This window comes from Pseudophryne corroboree, chromosome 2 (assembly GCF_028390025.1).
Source record: "Pseudophryne corroboree isolate aPseCor3 chromosome 2, aPseCor3.hap2, whole genome shotgun sequence".
NCBI classification, from domain to species: Eukaryota; Metazoa; Chordata; class Amphibia; order Anura; family Myobatrachidae; genus Pseudophryne; species Pseudophryne corroboree.
In genome coordinates this window covers 519,474,331-519,491,871 of record NC_086445.1, presented here as the reverse complement: position 1 = coordinate 519,491,871, position 17,541 = coordinate 519,474,331, and the positions used below count along the sequence as shown (strand labels likewise).

Here is a 17,541-nt window from a genome sequence, read left to right as displayed (position 1 = left end):
TTGACATCAAAGATCAGGTGATCATCCCCCTTCTGCTCAGAAAATGACTATTTTATCTTTTTTTTCTTTCTCCAGTCGAGTTAAAACTCTTTGAGGCCTTCCACACACAACCACACAACCACAGTTCATTGCATCGTTGTCATTTTAAAAACTGTGACCTTCAGCACCACATCTAGGGTTATCAAACCAACCTATTTGTTTGTGAAAAAAAGGTAGTGTTTCAGCTACTCTTCATTCTACAGCATTTCACTCCTGCCTTCTTTAAGCTTTAACGTCCTTGTCTCTCTTATGTGTTATTCTTTGGGGGGGGGGGGGAAATGATGCTACAAATTAGTGGTTGCACATTCCTGTGGCCATGCAAACTCAGAGACACTCAGTGTCTTTGGGAAACTGTCTCCTTTATTGTAGTGAATATATTTATTTTCCTCTCCTCTCTGCCAGATCTGCCTGAGCCACGAGGAATAAACATTCGCCTTCAATAGGCTACCAGCATGGACTCCAGTAACCCCTTTGAACCGTTTGCTGCATTTACCAATGGCTTTTTCCGTGGTGAGTTGTGTTTCATTAACGCCTGAAGTCTCTTTAGTGGTGACATAGTAGCCGGCAGGATTACTAACGGATGCATTCATTGTGTATCTAGGCATGTTACAGTAGGAACTGAAGCTGTTCTGTAGATTTGTGCCAGGTTGAGGTTTAGGAAGTGGTTGGAGTAAAAGTCCGGGAGAAGTTAAGCAATGGTTTATGTTCCTTTTTTACCGTGTCTTAAAAGCTCTGCTTTATTTTATACTGTTTACCAAAGTAATTTATATTTATAAATTCTTGAGTCTTATAACACTGTTTCATAAGCTTATCAATAGGAGTAATGTCTTTAATATGTTTAGAGAGAATGCTGATTACACAGGTGATATCAGTTATTGTGGAGGTGGTGATGATGATGGTGATAATGATGATGATGATGATGATGGTGAATGTTACACTTTTAACAAACATTGTAAGATAATATCTTCAGTATAACACGAGGATACTATGTTTCTCCCCAGCGGATACTACACTAATAGAGAACACATGTGTGATTGTAAAATGATGAAATGCGTGTATATCCCTGTAGTCGTGTTCCGGTTCGTAATTACTAATTAGTCGATACTTAAGTTAACTGTAGAAGAAAACATATTTACATTGACTGTAGGTATACATGGACAAAGTGTTTCAACGCAGACATGAACAGATTACTTTCACTACACATTTCACACAAATTTCACACATTTACCAATAAACCAGAAACATCCCCCAAACAGTTGTCCTGTAAGAAAAAAACAATAAAAATAACTGACAGATTATCTGCCTCATACAGTACTTGCATTCGTCTGTGTCGATAAACATAAGGCATAATACAAATTGCAAATTGTTAGATAGGAGCATTCTGTTTGCAGACTAATGTTTAAAATCTTGCCAGTATAAAAAATATTTTAAACTGTGTACACTTGCTTTTTGTCTCTAAATAATCAATTTTATGAAAATTCATAGCTCAACTGAGTTTCAAAACATAGCTCTGGAACTTCATTAATGAATCATTCTGAATATGCTACTTACACTAACTAAAAATGACATGAATGCTGGTGTATATGTTGTTTTCCCCGGTGTATAATATTTAGCTGTTTGAATGCTTTAGCTTTGACATAACATAACTATTGAAGATATTTAACCATTCAATCAGAATGCCACCTTTTTCTCTTTAAAAAGTTTGACTATTGTAATAATTTAAGTAGATGACTTCACTGATTTTATAGAGTCACAATTTTTTCTACTCAATAGAAAGCAATAAAATGACTAGATATAAAACTGGCCATACACCTAAAGATTTATTGTCCAATCTGGCCTGCTGGACGAAAATCTGGTAATGTATTGGAGAAAATTACAATTGACCAGTTGCTCTTAAATGCCGGAAAACGAACAAAAACGGTTATTCAGACAAACTGGTTATATCAAATGGATTTAACCAATTTTTCTGATTAACTATTTTTGTCTGTTTTTCAGTGTTTGGGAGAAATTGGTCAATTGTCAGTTGCTCCCATAAATTACCAGATTTTTGTTCCAACCAGCCAGATTGGGCAATAAATCTTTAGGTGCATAGCAAGTTTTAGACTATGTCATCAACTACATTTTTCTTCTCAAAGATATTTGTATCCATTACTTAGACTTCTGCTGTTACTTATATCACTCTTCATAATGGTCATTTTTGCTATTTAGCTTTAATGTATAAAGAAAATGTGAAATCAAAACATTAATTTATGTGTGGGACTGCTATTGAGTTTTTCTTGGAATGAGAGTAGTCTTCGATGGCATTTTTAGCATTTGTGATTTGAATTTGTTATGAGATTTCATTTTACCCCAGTTATTTACCCCAGTTATTATGCATTACTAATAAACTGGCAAGTTTAAGAGTAGTTTAGATTCAGATTTATTAGGTACAGTATACTGAGTCAACTAACTTCTCTGTTGTTAATATGCACTTGTTTCTTTATACAATGATAGTTTATATTTTGAGCTTTGTATTTTGAACATTAGCCATACTATCAATTCACTGTAGACTCTATTCCATCTTGAGAACTAGCAATTTATACTTTAATGAGGTATTTGTTGCTTAGACAGTGAACTGATAGTATGGCTAATGTAACCATACAGTAGTTTATTTGCAAACTTAGATTACAATCATTTTCGGTTGCACAGTTGTTACTTGCGTAGTATACAATGGATGGGGAAAGATGCAGTCAAAGTTTGATCAATTTGATTGCCAACTCATTATTTACAAAGAGCTGTAATATGTGGTGGAAGTGGGGAAACATTGAGTAATCACCACTAAGTGATCTGTTTTATGAGCGTGATGTTACTATAAGTATATCACATTTATATTACTCAGTGTGTATGCTTGTTAAGTGATAAGATCTTTTATGAGGAAGCTGTTCTAATCTAATCTGATCTAATTCTAAATGTAAAAAAAAATATTACGACAGATTTATGAGAAAAAGGCATTTGGGAGCACATCCAGGTCTATGTATAGGACTCAGCATGCCATTTGTGCCACTAGCCTGCCATACTTTTATTTTCTAATGAATTCTTAGGGTTGTTTTAATGAAGAGATCATTTCCATTGGTCCACTAAAACAGGGGCCCACAATTAGGCTTTTTTTCAACAGAATCTTAACTTAATAGGAGAGGCTGTAAAGTAGTCTGTATCCTAACATCATAGTGTTCTAGAACCCCACCCTCCAAAAAAAAAAAACTGAATACATAAAAAACCTAATACACTTTATCTTAGATAATATCATGTGTAGCAGTGACAACTTAATAGATTTCTCTGTGAAGTGTTAATTTGTGATAAAATAACAGCATACCTGGTTTGTCTTCAAACATAAAAAATAATAGGAAATACATTTTTCTTTTGTGAAGATGTCCTGTTATAACATTTTATGAGTTTCAGAGGTTAAATCCCTAAATATTTTAACCTCCATTTTACATTGGTTTATGTGCACACATTCATGTGTATTGTATTTATTGCACATAGATGAAAAAGATTTGAGAAGTGTTTCTGAACTGACATTACTGTGCAATCAAGGAATGCATCCAAATACGCATAACTGTTTTTGCAGTGAGGACACATTTATTTGTATAACCATTGTCTACCCTTGAAATGGCACTTTTACAAACGGTCATTTCTCTGTGTCATTTCTTTCAGAAAAAAACTGCACATTAAGTACTGCTTTTTTAAAAATTGCTGCTTTTAAATTCTGCAGCAATAAAATATTACAATTTATCAATAAAATCTCAGCTGCCTCAGCAATACTGTCCTAGTGCATTTAAAGTTAACATGTCACTTTGCGAAGCCAATACTCGGGGATTTGCGAATGAGTAACCCAGCAGTTTCAGCAAGGGCTTTCAGTACCACTCAGTAAAATAGTAAAAACCAAAATTATAATTGTAAAAAAAAAACAGACAAAAAAATCATAAATGTTTTTAACATTTTTGCCCTATTATAGATGCACCATATATTTGTATGATGCATCGATTCAATAAAAAACAACTTTTTTCTTACTGCACCAAGCGCAGCTTGTGTAGTCTTTATGTAACATATTCCAATACATCTAAATTGCAATTATAAGGAAAAATATAAGGAAAAAAAAACATAAACATTTTCTCAACATTTCTTAGTTGCTGGGACAGGAGCTACAGTATTTCTATATTCTTATTTTTGTCTTCATGATGTGAGGTTGTCACTCGGACCTGTCTGTGGGCCAAAACGTTAACCATATTGATTTGTAAGATGAACATTTATGTAATAATAAACTAATTTTTATCTTCTGAGTTTGGTGAGTGCCCTCTCCTGACCTTACATGGTCAGAAATTCTATTGCTGTGGTATACATATTGGTACCTTAGTGGAGCACCCCACTGATGGATTGGTCAGGATGTGAGTGCGGATTGCCGATTATATATATATATATATATATATAATATTATTAAAAATAATATGTATATTATAATTATTTCTATTTTCATTTAATTACCTTTTAATTTGTAATCATGTATTTTTATTGTTTGAACAGTAGCTGGCATGTCAGTTATGGCTCGATGACTATTAATATTAAATTAAGCATTTGCGCAAAGGAGACTGAACTAATTTTCAAGTGATTGTATAGGGGAAACCCAACCACATTAGCTCTGCCCACTCACATATACTTTTTAAGAAAACTAATATTTCTAGAGCGAATACAATTGTGGCGCATCGGTTTAGACTAGAAAAATTCCTCAGATGATCTTCTAACAGGACTTGCAATATGTGAGGTGATAAAGCTAAATATTTATCTTATTTAAAACTCTTTAAGAGGCCTAAGAACACTGTACGCTATTGACGTATGGAGTACCGTAAGGGTACGCACGTTGCGTAGCAATCGCTTAGCCGAGGTCGAGACGCTCAAGCGTCACGTTCGCTCACGGCCAAGAGATCACAGGCAGGCACACTGTTGGCTGCCGACTAACGTAATGATTTGCTATAGCGATGCGAACGCTCGAGACCACGAGATCACCAGCGGCGCAGACGCTCACAATGTTAAACCTTTGTAACTATACCATAAAACAGTGTATTATGCAGTAAACCTTGGTGCAGAGATTGAGTGTAGATGCAACACCGTGTAACCTTATTAACTTAAAAGCTGTTCGAGCGTCACCGACGCTCTGAGAATACTTAACACTATAAGAAATACACAAATACCGTGCTTAGGGTCTAACGCCTAATATGAATGTTATACTTGAAAAAGAATAATACAATTACAAGTCATACACTACAATATAACATAGACTAACTAACCAGATAACTACACAGTAAATACAATACAATACAATTACGTTTTAAGGGAAAATGAAAGAAAAAGGAGAAGAGAGAGAGAGAGAGATATGGCCCATAATAACAAGAAAGACAATATGATTGCGGAGAAAACTTACGCACAAAGGGGAACGATCGCATGCGCCTCTGGACATCCAGCTCCCGATTTTCAGCAATGAGAACCGTTGAAGAGTGAGCTGGATGTGATCGGCTTGTCTATTTATGCCCCACACACAATACAATTCAATGGTCCCTACAATCTCATTGTTCATTGGACACAGGAATTCCTCCTCGCACCATAACAAAAGGTCATAGGTTGATTCATACAGGTGGGCTGTGACGATTTCCAACTGCTCAGGTGGGTGGGAAACTAGGTTTCCCGCCGCATGGATAAGTAAGTGCAAATAATAGTAATTGGACATAAACTTCTTATGTCCATAACTATTCGCACGAGCGATTAATCCGCTTCAAACCAACACCGGAATATTGCTAATTAAATACTCTTCCGATGGATACTAAACACCACTGTATTACTCCTGTCTGACCCTTCGTATCTAACAAAGAGGGATTTCTCTGTCCACGAACATGCTACATTAACCAAACTTTCAGAATCTATCAAAGGGACCATGATCTACAAAATACATTATATAGTGGAAATATGTAAAGAAAGAGTCCCCCGCTAGACGCATACAATCTCTACCGTAAATGCGCATACCGTGCGCCTGCGGGTGCCCGCAACAGCGAGTATGCGCACGCACGGGAGAGCGCACGCATGCGCAGCAGGGACACATATGAGGTGCAAATATGGCAGTGTGCATCGTGATATTTTTCTGACTTTGACAGTCCACCCTTTGGCAGTCAACAATAACTGCCACTTCCTAAAACATTTCAAAAAGAGAAAAATATATGTCAGGGGTTAATACATTTACATGGTTGGGTAGGGGAGGAGAGGAGAAGGTAGGAAAAGGGTATGACCTAGTGAGATAGCAGAAGCATGTGTGTATGAATCCGTGTTTGGGGGTCATGTATCATCGTGCCGTACGTGTTTTAAATCAAGCTTCGAGGCATTGCGAAGTATACATTTGAATTCCTTCTTATCCCATGGTACGGGTCTGTGGATGGGCTGTCAAACTTTACCGAGCTCTTTTCGGCTGTGGTTGTAACAAAATGGGGAGCACATTTTAGTTGATGATACATGAATGGGGGAATATGTGATTGCTGATATCTGTGCCTGTATTCCCTATCGACTATGTGTGTAATTACCTGAAGGTTGTAGAGATGAAGAAAAGACATAATTACGGTAAATGCAGTGGTATTCTATGTCAGGTAAATGAACATTTGTCGGTTGAAGTCTTGTTCGGTGTCTGTTGAATGCAGTCTTCTTTGTGCTTTTGCCAAAAGGCGTGTGGGCAAAAAGCTTTGCCAATGTCCATAGACTTACAAAAGTGTTGGGCTAGCGTAATTTTAAAATTTCTAGGGAAACTGGGGGTCTATGGCAAAGTTCATCAAATATCTGTGTATAAGGTTGTCAAAACTTCTTCTTTAATCCATCAGTTGTCTGTATACAGGATCATCAAATTCCTCGTCCAAGTGGGTCTTTTTACCTTGGAGAAAACGGAAAAACAGGTGAAAGAAACGGACCGTAGAAATCGCATTTTCATCACATCATTGTTTCTACATTTGGGTCATAAATCAAATCCATTGGAATTACAATTTCCTCACTCCTTAAACTCATCACCCTGGTACTTCGTTTGCACTTCATTAAAGCCTGACCGCATCTAAATATTAAGCCAATCGTTATGATAACACCTAAGATACATAGGAGAAACTTCCCAACATCCATTATGACTCCTTGAGCCCATTCTCCTAAACCAGAGAACCAATTTCGCGGGTTCAACCATGACACCCAACCAGTCAGCTCATTACTCACAGCAGCAAGGGTGAGATTGTGTCTCCTGCGAAATTCCCACTTCAATTGGAGAATATCGTCCATCATTTGGTCTATGACCTCGACCGGGTCCTCGGTACTATTTGTAATATATGTGCAACATTTCACGCCGTACTGCGTTGCCAGTGTGACACAATATCCACCTGTCACTGCCGTGAGATAATTGAGAATCATTCTATGCTGAACCAGTTCTATTTTATAAGCTTGAAGTTCTCTTCCAGTATACCTAAACGTGTCATCATACATTTCTGTGATATTGTCTAACAAATTTGCGAGCGCAGATATGTATTTATAATTCAACACTCCTCTGGCGGTGCGAGTGATGTCTAACGTGATTAGAAACTGAATCCCGGTGGATTCATGGATCATGTCAGAGGCCGGATGCTCTGTTCTTTCTATCAGGTGCCGTTTAACTACGTGCTCGTAATGGGTGTGAGTATAAGGAGCTTGGGCAACACGGTGTATATCTTTCATTTTGGCATGTGATACAGTCATTACTTCAGGCAATACTTTTCCAATATAACACAATCCTTCAGAGTTTGGGGCAAGCCATTTATACGCCTTCCTCCCGCATATGAAATATGCATCATCGGGGAGAACATATGGGACGGAGTAGGACATAACCATATTACACATCTTCCATGTGAAATCTCCTAACCCTAATTCTCCCATCTGTCTAGTACACGTATCAGCTTGTACGATATGTGCACAGTATCCTGGTGATACCTCTCCAACTCTCGTAATCCTATTTCCTAGGGTATACCTATATCGGAAAGATTTTCCTCTACTGGCTATGTGGCGTATAAGCTCTGTATCTGTCGGCATTCTATCTGCTCTATATGAAAAGGTCATGGTTTGGTTACTCCATGACACTTCCCAATTTCCCGGCTTTCGGGGATTGGAAATGTTAAAACATACTAGGGGTCTATCCACATGATATTGGTGGAGCTTCAAACTAGGAGGACTAGAGATATTAAACCTCCTGTCCACCGGTCTCCCACCCTTTAGCTCGAGTACCTCCCCTACCGTTAAAGGAAATGGTACTAGCCCTGATTTGCTATGACCTTGAGGTACTTGAGAGCATACCCAACAATCTGTTTGATTTAACACACTACCCACTAAGGAGTGATAGTCACTCAAGGGATGCCGGTAATGCACCCATCCTCACCTACATTGTCACAAAGCCTACAGATACAGTTTTCTTCAGCTAACAATCCTTCACAATGTTTACAAATAACATGACAGCTAGATCGTTTCCGGTACTCGCCTTTTGCTTGGTGGTTGTGTTGCTATTGGAAATTTACACCTCTGTCTCAGTCATCGGGATCTTTCTGGATCCTTTCTCGACCTCACTGGTACTCTCGCCGGAACAGACTGCTCTGGTCAACATCATGGTCAACAGGAAAATCCATATCACAGTCTCTTTGGGCAAGTCCATCTTACAGGAGGAGAAAAGAAGAAATTTGTAATGGGGGTACAGGAAAACAGTTTGAGGGGGAGAGAAACTTGTTACGATAATAAGTTCTCTAGTCTTGTTGTTCTTCTTGTTCTGCTGTCATCTCAAAGGTGCTGTCTCTCAGTCTTCCAAACGAACATTCTGGTGATGCAATATTCCTTCCCAACCAGCGATCTTTCTGTAAGGAGCAAAAAATCTTGCATTACCATTTGTCTAACTGAGGTGTGACATACCATCTTTAAAACATGAAAACATGAGTGAGAAGAGGGAGAGGAAAAAAAAACAACAAGAGAGAGAGAACCGTTCACATATGTATATACATATATATATATAACATAACACATCAATAAACAACAGAAAAAAAAAAAAACATTTTTCAAACATAAACATTTTTAAAACATTGTCAGATCATCAGGCTGTCATATCTACATGTCCAATGGTTTCCTTGCGCAGTCCCTCCCCCCAGCACCTCCATACTCCTCCCTCTGTATCTGGCCAGGATACATTGATGCGGATAGGTCATGCTGGGGTTTGGTAGACTTCTGCAAAGACCAAGCAGACATGCAATGTTTGAGTCCTACCAATAATTGTCAGAGATGGGGAGAGAAAAAGAAACATTCCACAGATACATTTGCAACGTTTCACCCGGTCATTCCTGTGTCTTCAGGGATTGACCTCCCAATTTATTAACTATAACCTCAGGCTTACCATCAGTCCTAATGATCACCTTTCCTGACTACATATCATGAGTGTGGGCCAAAATTTTCCTATCTGATCCCTGATTATAACTTGGTGTGTCCTAACTTTTGCTCATTTTCATGTCTAGGGGGTCTGACTTTATGTGGGCTGTTGCAGTTGCTGGGATAATGCCCTTCTCTTTTACAAAGGTAACAAACCCTGGGTTTCCTCCAAGTGTCAATGACCTGAGGTCTTGGTTGATTTGATGCCTCCTCAAACGCTCGGATGCTCATCGCCATCAACCGTTTTCCCTGTGCTTCCCTGATTCCTTGGATACCATGATTATGTCGTTGTCTAGGGGGCTGATGTGACTTTTGTCTATCTCCTGATCTACAATCTCTTGCAAAATGACCTTCCTTCTGGCAATTGTAACAGATTTCCACATTTAAATTTCTCGCAGGGGTTTGGGGCTTATGCTGGAGTGGTCTTGTGGTTAGGGCCTGTATACTTGCGGCCATTAATTTATCACTTTGTGACTCTCTGTATCTGGTGATATTTCGATCAATATCAATAGCGGCCTCTCTTAATGCGGCCACTGAGATATTTCTCCAGTTTGGGTTGGTGGTCTGTACCCTTGTTCTCAATACCTCCTTTAAACCATTCATTAATACCTTAACCGCTATTTCTCTATGCTGTGCGCATGTTTTGATGTCTGTGATCCCAGTGTTCCTAGCCATTACTTGCAGTGCTCGATTGAAATAATTGGAAATACTTTCCCTTTCGTTTTGTCTTATGGAGAAGATTTCATTCCACTTGACAACGGCAGGGAAATATACTTCCAACTGTTGGTTTATCTGCTTAATACATTCCTGATTGTGTTCCTCCGTTTGAGGTACTTCTGTGTCTAATTGGCAATCAGTAATAAATTTCGCAGGGTCAACACTGGAGGGCAAACATGCCCTCAGCACTGTCCGCCAATCTTTGTTGGTGGGTTCTGTTGAGTTTCCTAGTTCTTTAATGAACTTTTGACATGCGACTAGATTTTTCCTTGGATCAGGAAATTCGGACATAATTGATCTCAATTCGGTCCGGGACCAGGGACAGCGCATTGCACTGTCCTGGACGGGAATGGTTCCCTGATCGTCAGTCTTCCCATTGGGGACTGTGATCACCCTGACAGGACTAAACTCAATTACATCACCTTGTTTTGGTCTTACAATATGGGGTACATTTGTTTGTGCGTGATATAAAACATTGTACGTACCTGTGGACACGACCTCACCTAACCCTCCGTTAGGGGGTTTGATTATTGCCTTTACCGATTTGGTCGCGTCCACCTGGATGTCTTGTGTGATGGCTGCTGGAAGAGGTGCCGACATCGTGTTGGGTTCACTTTCTTGCTCGTATTCCTGAGGGAAGTTTGACATGAGGTGCAACTTGCACGGGTTAATAGTTGTACATTTAACAGCATTACAATTATCATTGTTATGTTTATTACACTTATTCTTATCATCTATACTACAGTTGCTAAGTGCGTTTTTATTGTTCAACATTGTGCCTTTCTCCGCAACCATAATTCTCTCCATTGCCACATCTCTCCTCCCAAGATGAGAGTCAGATATGTCAGTTAACTCTCTTTGCATTTCACTTTCCTGTTGCCATAATTTTAAACAATCATAATGTTTGATCCGTCTCTTTGCTGGTTTAATAAGACCTATCCTTCTCCTTAGATTTAGTAACACTTCTGGGCTAAAGCTACCTATTCTTGGGAATTTCTCCCCGTCATGTACAGTCATTCTTTCCCATTCTTCACATAAAACCTCTGTGTGTGAACCGTATTTTTCACACATTACATACCTTGCCGACCCGATTGGTCGGTTTACTAAATCAACCCGAATCGAGGTTGATCGCCCCCTACCTGAACAACTGGCCCCCATAACTTGCAGGTGTTGCTTTTCTTCAGCGAACCCTTACAAAAACCAAGATGTCCGGGGCAGGCTGGCGGTGAAGTTTACCGAGTACTCCACTCACTTCTCGCCCACGTTGGCCAGTAACACAATCACTGTATCCAGAGCTGTTGTACCCAACCTAGGGCCCCTGTGAACCTTTATTTACTGGGGCGCGTTCCCCAGCAAGTATCGGTTGTTGGATAGTTCCTGAGTGACCAGCGAACTTCCCTTAAAATAAAAAAAATTCACAAATCACGTTAAAATGTACAAATAGCGTTTATGACCTTCGTACGCAAAATGGTACCGGTCAGGTTTACTAATGCACACAATTACGTGCGGTACAATCGTTCAGCACATAAGCAACTAATCTTATGTGCGGAGCGACCAGTGGAATCGAAAATTTCGGCTGCAAATTCCTTCAGCCAGAGCTTAATGGCCTATATGGGTTCCGCACCAACCCTTCTTGGTGTTGTGCTACTTGTCTCTATAGCGGACTTCCTTGTCTGCTGTACCTGGACCTCCTGGTCTGTTATGCGACCTCCTGGTCTGACCTCCTGGTCTGTTACAGTATGACCTCCTGGTCTGCTACACTCTAATGCTCAAATTTTATGTTTAACCAGGGATGCCTCCCTAGCCACCATGCACGTCACTTACATGTATGTACCTCCACGAGAACTCGATACTTTTCTTGTGGTTCAACCTCAAAATTGTATAATTGCAAACACTCACTCACCACATGTACACTTTTGTTTCTATTTCTATTTCTGCGCAGAAATTTTCTTTAAACCAGATGTGTTGTAAATTTGGAGAAGGATCTGTTAATTTAAATTTCGGATATTAAAATAGATTTGCGCTATTTATCGCCTGTGGCGCTATTTATCGCCTGTTAAAAAAATCAACACTATCGTGTGACTTGAGTTACGTGGGCATGCCCAGACGCTCCGTTGCGTAATATACGCTGCGTGCGTCGGCCTTTGAGTTGCGTACGCGAGTCTCACCCTTTGTTAGAGACACGCGTACGCAAAGCAAATATCCACCGCAACACAACTAACACGTTTTATCAATGTAGATGATCCTCGATCGTCTACCGCGCAACACACCAATCTCTCCTTATACCTTAGGTAGAGTTGCGTGTGGGCTTTACACTTTATCCCTTAATGCATTACTTTTACACTTTTAACTATGAAATAGCGACAAATCTCTCTTAGCACGTTTTATCAATTATAAAATGGCAAACAGGAGAGCGATATGTGAAAATACACGAAAAAGAAATGCAGATATGCGTGTGTGCGTACGCAAGATAGAAATAAACAGTTTTAAAAGACACTAGCGTGTTGTTCTTACCTCCGGTTCCGGATTCCCTCAGCACCCTTTACTAAGCGAAGCAGACGCTTATCCCGTCAGCACTGCGAAGAATATGATCTCCCGCCCTTTGCTGATGGATAATGTCTGCTGTAATTACCTAGCAGAGATATGTGAAGGACAGGACGAGCCGCCAATTGATAAAGCTAAATATTTATCTTATTTAAAACCCTTTAAGAGGCCTAAGAACACTGTACGCTATTGACGTATGGAGTACCGTAAGGGTACGCACGTTGCGTAGCAATCGCTTAGCCGAGGTCGAGACGCTCAAGCGTCACGTTCGCTCACGGCCAAGAGATCACAGGCAGGCACACTGTTGGCTGCCGACTAACGTAATGATTTGCTATAGCGATGCGAACGCTCGAGACCACGAGATCACCAGCGGCGCAGACGCTCACAATGTTAAACCTTTGTAACTATACCATAAAACAGTGTATTATGCAGTAAACCTTGGTGCAGAGATTGAGTGTAGATGCAACACCGTGTAACCTTATTAACTTAAAAGCTGTTCGAGCGTCACCGACGCTCTGAGAATACTTAACACTATAAGAAATACACAAATACCGTGCTTAGGGTCTAACGCCTAATATGAATGTTATACTTGAAAAAGAATAATACAATTACAAGTCATACACTACAATATAACATAGACTAACTAACCAGATAACTACACAGTAAATACAATACAATACAATTACGTTTTAAGGGAAAATGAAAGAAAAAGGAGAAGAGAGAGAGAGAGAGATATGGCCCATAATAACAAGAAAGACAATATGATTGCGGAGAAAACTTACGCACAAAGGGGAACGATCGCATGCGCCTCTGGACATCCAGCTCCCGATTTTCAGCAATGAGAACCGTTGAAGAGTGAGCTGGATGTGATCGGCTTGTCTATTTATGCCCCACACACAATACAATTCAATGGTCCCTACAATCTCATTGTTCATTGGACACAGGAATTCCTCCTCGCACCATAACAAAAGGTCATAGGTTGATTCATACAGGTGGGCTGTGACGATTTCCAACTGCTCAGGTGGGTGGGAAACTAGGTTTCCCGCCGCATGGATAAGTAAGTGCAAATAATAGTAAATGAACATAAACTTCTTATGTCCATAACTATTCGCACGAGCGATTAATCCGCTTCAAACCAACACCGGAATATTGCTAATTAAATACTCTTCCGATGGATACTAAACACCACTGTATTACTCCTGTCTGACCCTTCGTATCAAACAAAGAGGGATTTCTCTGTCCACGAACATGCTACATTAACCAAACTTTCAGAATCTATCAAAGGGACCATGATCTACAAAATACATTATATAGTGGAAATATGTAAAGAAAGAGTCCCCCGCTAGACGCATACAATCTCTACCGTAAATGCGCATACCGTGCGCCTGCGGGTGCCCGCAACAGCGAGTATGCGCACGCACGGGAGAGCGCACGCATGCGCAGCAGGGACACATATGAGGTGCAAATATGGCAGTGTGCATCGTGATATTTTTCTGACTTTGACAGAGGAGTACAGGGAAAGGTATACTAATATTCAAAGAAAGGAAAAATATAGGGTGACAAAAAGTTGGAACTAAACCACAAGAGGAGAAAATGCTCTTTCATGTGTTCTCTCAAATATCTGCATTGACCTACTCTTACATGTAATGTGCATATGAAGAGATTCTGAGGTGTATTTGTGCTCTGTTCATCTACAGGTAGTTGGAAAAGAGCTCAGTCAAAGGAGTTACATATAGTAAGAGCATACTGGTTACATGTGACAGATAATACCACTTTCTAATCATGAACTACATAACGGATTCACATGCCTCATTCTTACACACGTATTTCAGATTTGTAAATAAAGATCATTTAAAACATTGTTGTTGTTGTTGTTGTTTTTACCTGGGGCAGCACAGTGACACAGTGATTAGCAATGCTGCTTACTGAGGTAACAAGCTCAATTTCAACCGGGGCCCTATCAGAGCAGATGTTCTCCCCATGTTTGCACAGGTTTCTCTGGGCAGTTTGGTTTCTTCCCACAACCCCATCCCCTGCACCCCCCACTTTCCCCCAAAAAAATAAAAAAATAAAAAAACACACTGGTAGCATGGATTTTTATTTTTTGTGTGATTTCTGACAAATACATAAATATAACACCAGTGTGTTTGTGTCCCATGTAGAAGGAAATATAGATTGTGAGCTCCACTGTGGCTGATGTGATGTGAATTAGGGATGGGACATGCAAAACACAACATCTATGTTACTGATGTTTTTATCGCTGGTTATAAATCATTGGTCACAGAACATCAATGTTTTTTTTGCTCCCTATCAATGTCCTCCCAGATGTAACGGTCTCTGAATTTCAGGGTCCAATCAGTGCTCTTGGAGTCCATCATTATAATCACTACTAGTAGACCAGGGTGGCTCTGCTGTGCCTCACAGGAGGAGCAGACTGATGTCATTGAGAACCACCCAAGCTGTGTGCTTATTTGCTGAAATCAGGTTGCAGGAGCCAATTAAAAAAAACAAAAAACCCTTCCAGTGGTGAGAAAACACTGTATCTACACCATTGCAGGGTTATCCATAGGACACTGTAACCAATCCAATAATGGCTCTGATTACATATCTTTGAGTGGAATGAATATTCTCTGTAAAGCATTGTGTAATGTCTGCACTATAAAAAAATACCTGTTAATAAATATAAAACGTGCTATACGAAAGGAATGATAACTTTAAGCCTTTAAATATAATTTTGCCAAACTATATATTATGGAAAATTAAGGGGCTGTTAGCAGGAAATTTATCTTAACTGTATATTTATACAGAGATTAAAGAATGATGGAATAGTTATATAATGTCCCTAAATAACATTTTGAGTGTAGAAATTTTAAATGAAAGTTTGTTATATGCAGATTAACTAGAGTGGGACCAAACAACAGGATAATTGTTTATTAAGATGACACATCTGGGGGTAAATTTACTAAGATGGGAGTTCTATTTAAGATGGGATGTTGCCCATAGCAACTAATCAGATTCCAGGTATTATCTTCTAGAAGGTGCCAGATAAATGAGAAGTAGAATCTGATTGGTTGCTATGGACAACATCCCATCTTAAATAGAACTTCCATCTTATTAAATTTACCCTCTGGTTGGGCACTCTATCAATTTCATCATCCACATCACTGCTGTCTCCATTTCAGTTTGTTAGTGACATCGGAAGATGAGAGAACATATATAGCCCAAAAGTGTTCATCTTACAACTGTATTTTCAACATTACCTGTAAATTTTCTTTTAATTTAAAAAAAAAAATATATATATATATATATATATTTTAAATTATTTTCAGCTCACACTTGGCAATATCATCCCTGGGGGCACTGAAAGCTGTGCAGAAGTACTGGTCCGCAGCAAACCCTGTGATTACGCCAATTGAAGCTGGTGTAATTATCACAGGGCTCACTATGGTATTTTTTTTAGATTTTTTTTTTTTTTGTAAATTCGGCCAGATCATATTTTCCATTATAAGTATGGAAAATGCAATCTGGTTACTAAAAGAAAGTGAGTTAATGGGTTTGGAGCAGTTTTTCATGAAAACTGCTCCAAAAGCCCTTTAATACATTCAGATGGTACTAAAATAATGTGAAAAGGGTGTGAAAACAGTCCTTTTCACATTATTTTAGTAAATAAAAATTGTAATAAATATGCCTGTTAAAGACCATGAGCTAAATTTAATAAGCAGTGCTTTCCAAAGCCACCATTCCATCCGTGGTTTTAAAGGTACAATAAGATTAAATACAAAACCAGGCTTGTTTTGTATTTAATATTATTGTGCGTTTAAATCCAGCAGCTGAAACCACTGAAGATGTGGAGGCTTTGAAAAGTGCTGCATAGTAAATATAGTTCTATGTCTCTGATACTAATAAGACTGGATTAATTCCTATTTGTAATCATAATAATAAATGATGTGATCATAATCATGAGAATGCAAGTGCTCAGTTCCCGAGAGTGAGAGAAACATCCAACATGAATGTAGCGAGTGGCATATATACACCTGTGCATTACTGTACTGTACGAAGATGTCAGATCTCTTTAGTCAGTACGTAACCAGTGACTGATATAGAAACCCAGACTGTATATGTACCAGCTCTTCTGAGAATGACACAGATTTCCCAATGATTATTCATTTACTATATACAACAGTATCTACTGTATGAGTCACTTTCAGAGTTTTGTCTGAGAAAATGAGCCTGGAGGATTTGTGTACCTGTGTACCAAAAGTATATAAGAACATCAAGTATATGGGAGCATAAGAGTATTTAAAAAAAAGTTAGTATACATAAAAAGTATAAAAACACTATCTGTAATCACATTTGCAATGCTATCTAGGCGCGATATTATCACCAAAAATCATATTGCAGGATGCGATTATACTGCTGACATGTATGAAAGAGTACACGCAGGGACTGGGGCTTCGAGTGAAGAGCCTACATCAGTAGCCTCTTCACTCCTGAGTCCTGTGTCATGTGACTATGCATATCAGAATCAGCTTTATTGGCCAGGTACACTTGCGTATACTAGGAATTTGTCTTCAGTTTTCTATACAACAGCCAAGTAGGTAACAGATAAGCAGGTGGAGGGGGGGGGGGGGCAAGTAAAGTCACACAGATAGGTATACCGTAGGGACACAAGTGAGTTACATGTACGTCTAGTCAGTCAATGTTCAGGAGTTCAGCAGGCGGACAGCTTGGGGAAAGAAACTTTTGAGGCTTCTGGTGGAC

The 17,541-nt window shown here is 39.1% G+C and overlaps 1 protein-coding gene across 1 annotated transcript in view; it reads left to right on the top strand.

Moving 5' to 3' along the window:
- Positions 1-317: 317 nt before the first annotated feature.
- The window catches only part of RUNX3 (RUNX family transcription factor 3), a 268,594-nt gene continuing 251,370 nt past the window's right edge, over positions 318-17,541 (top strand). The window contains exon 1 of the mRNA XM_063954158.1: positions 318-549. Within this exon, the coding sequence (XP_063810228.1) occupies positions 492-549 (58 nt within the window). The 5' untranslated portion in view covers positions 318-491. The remainder of the gene's footprint in view (positions 550-17,541) is intronic.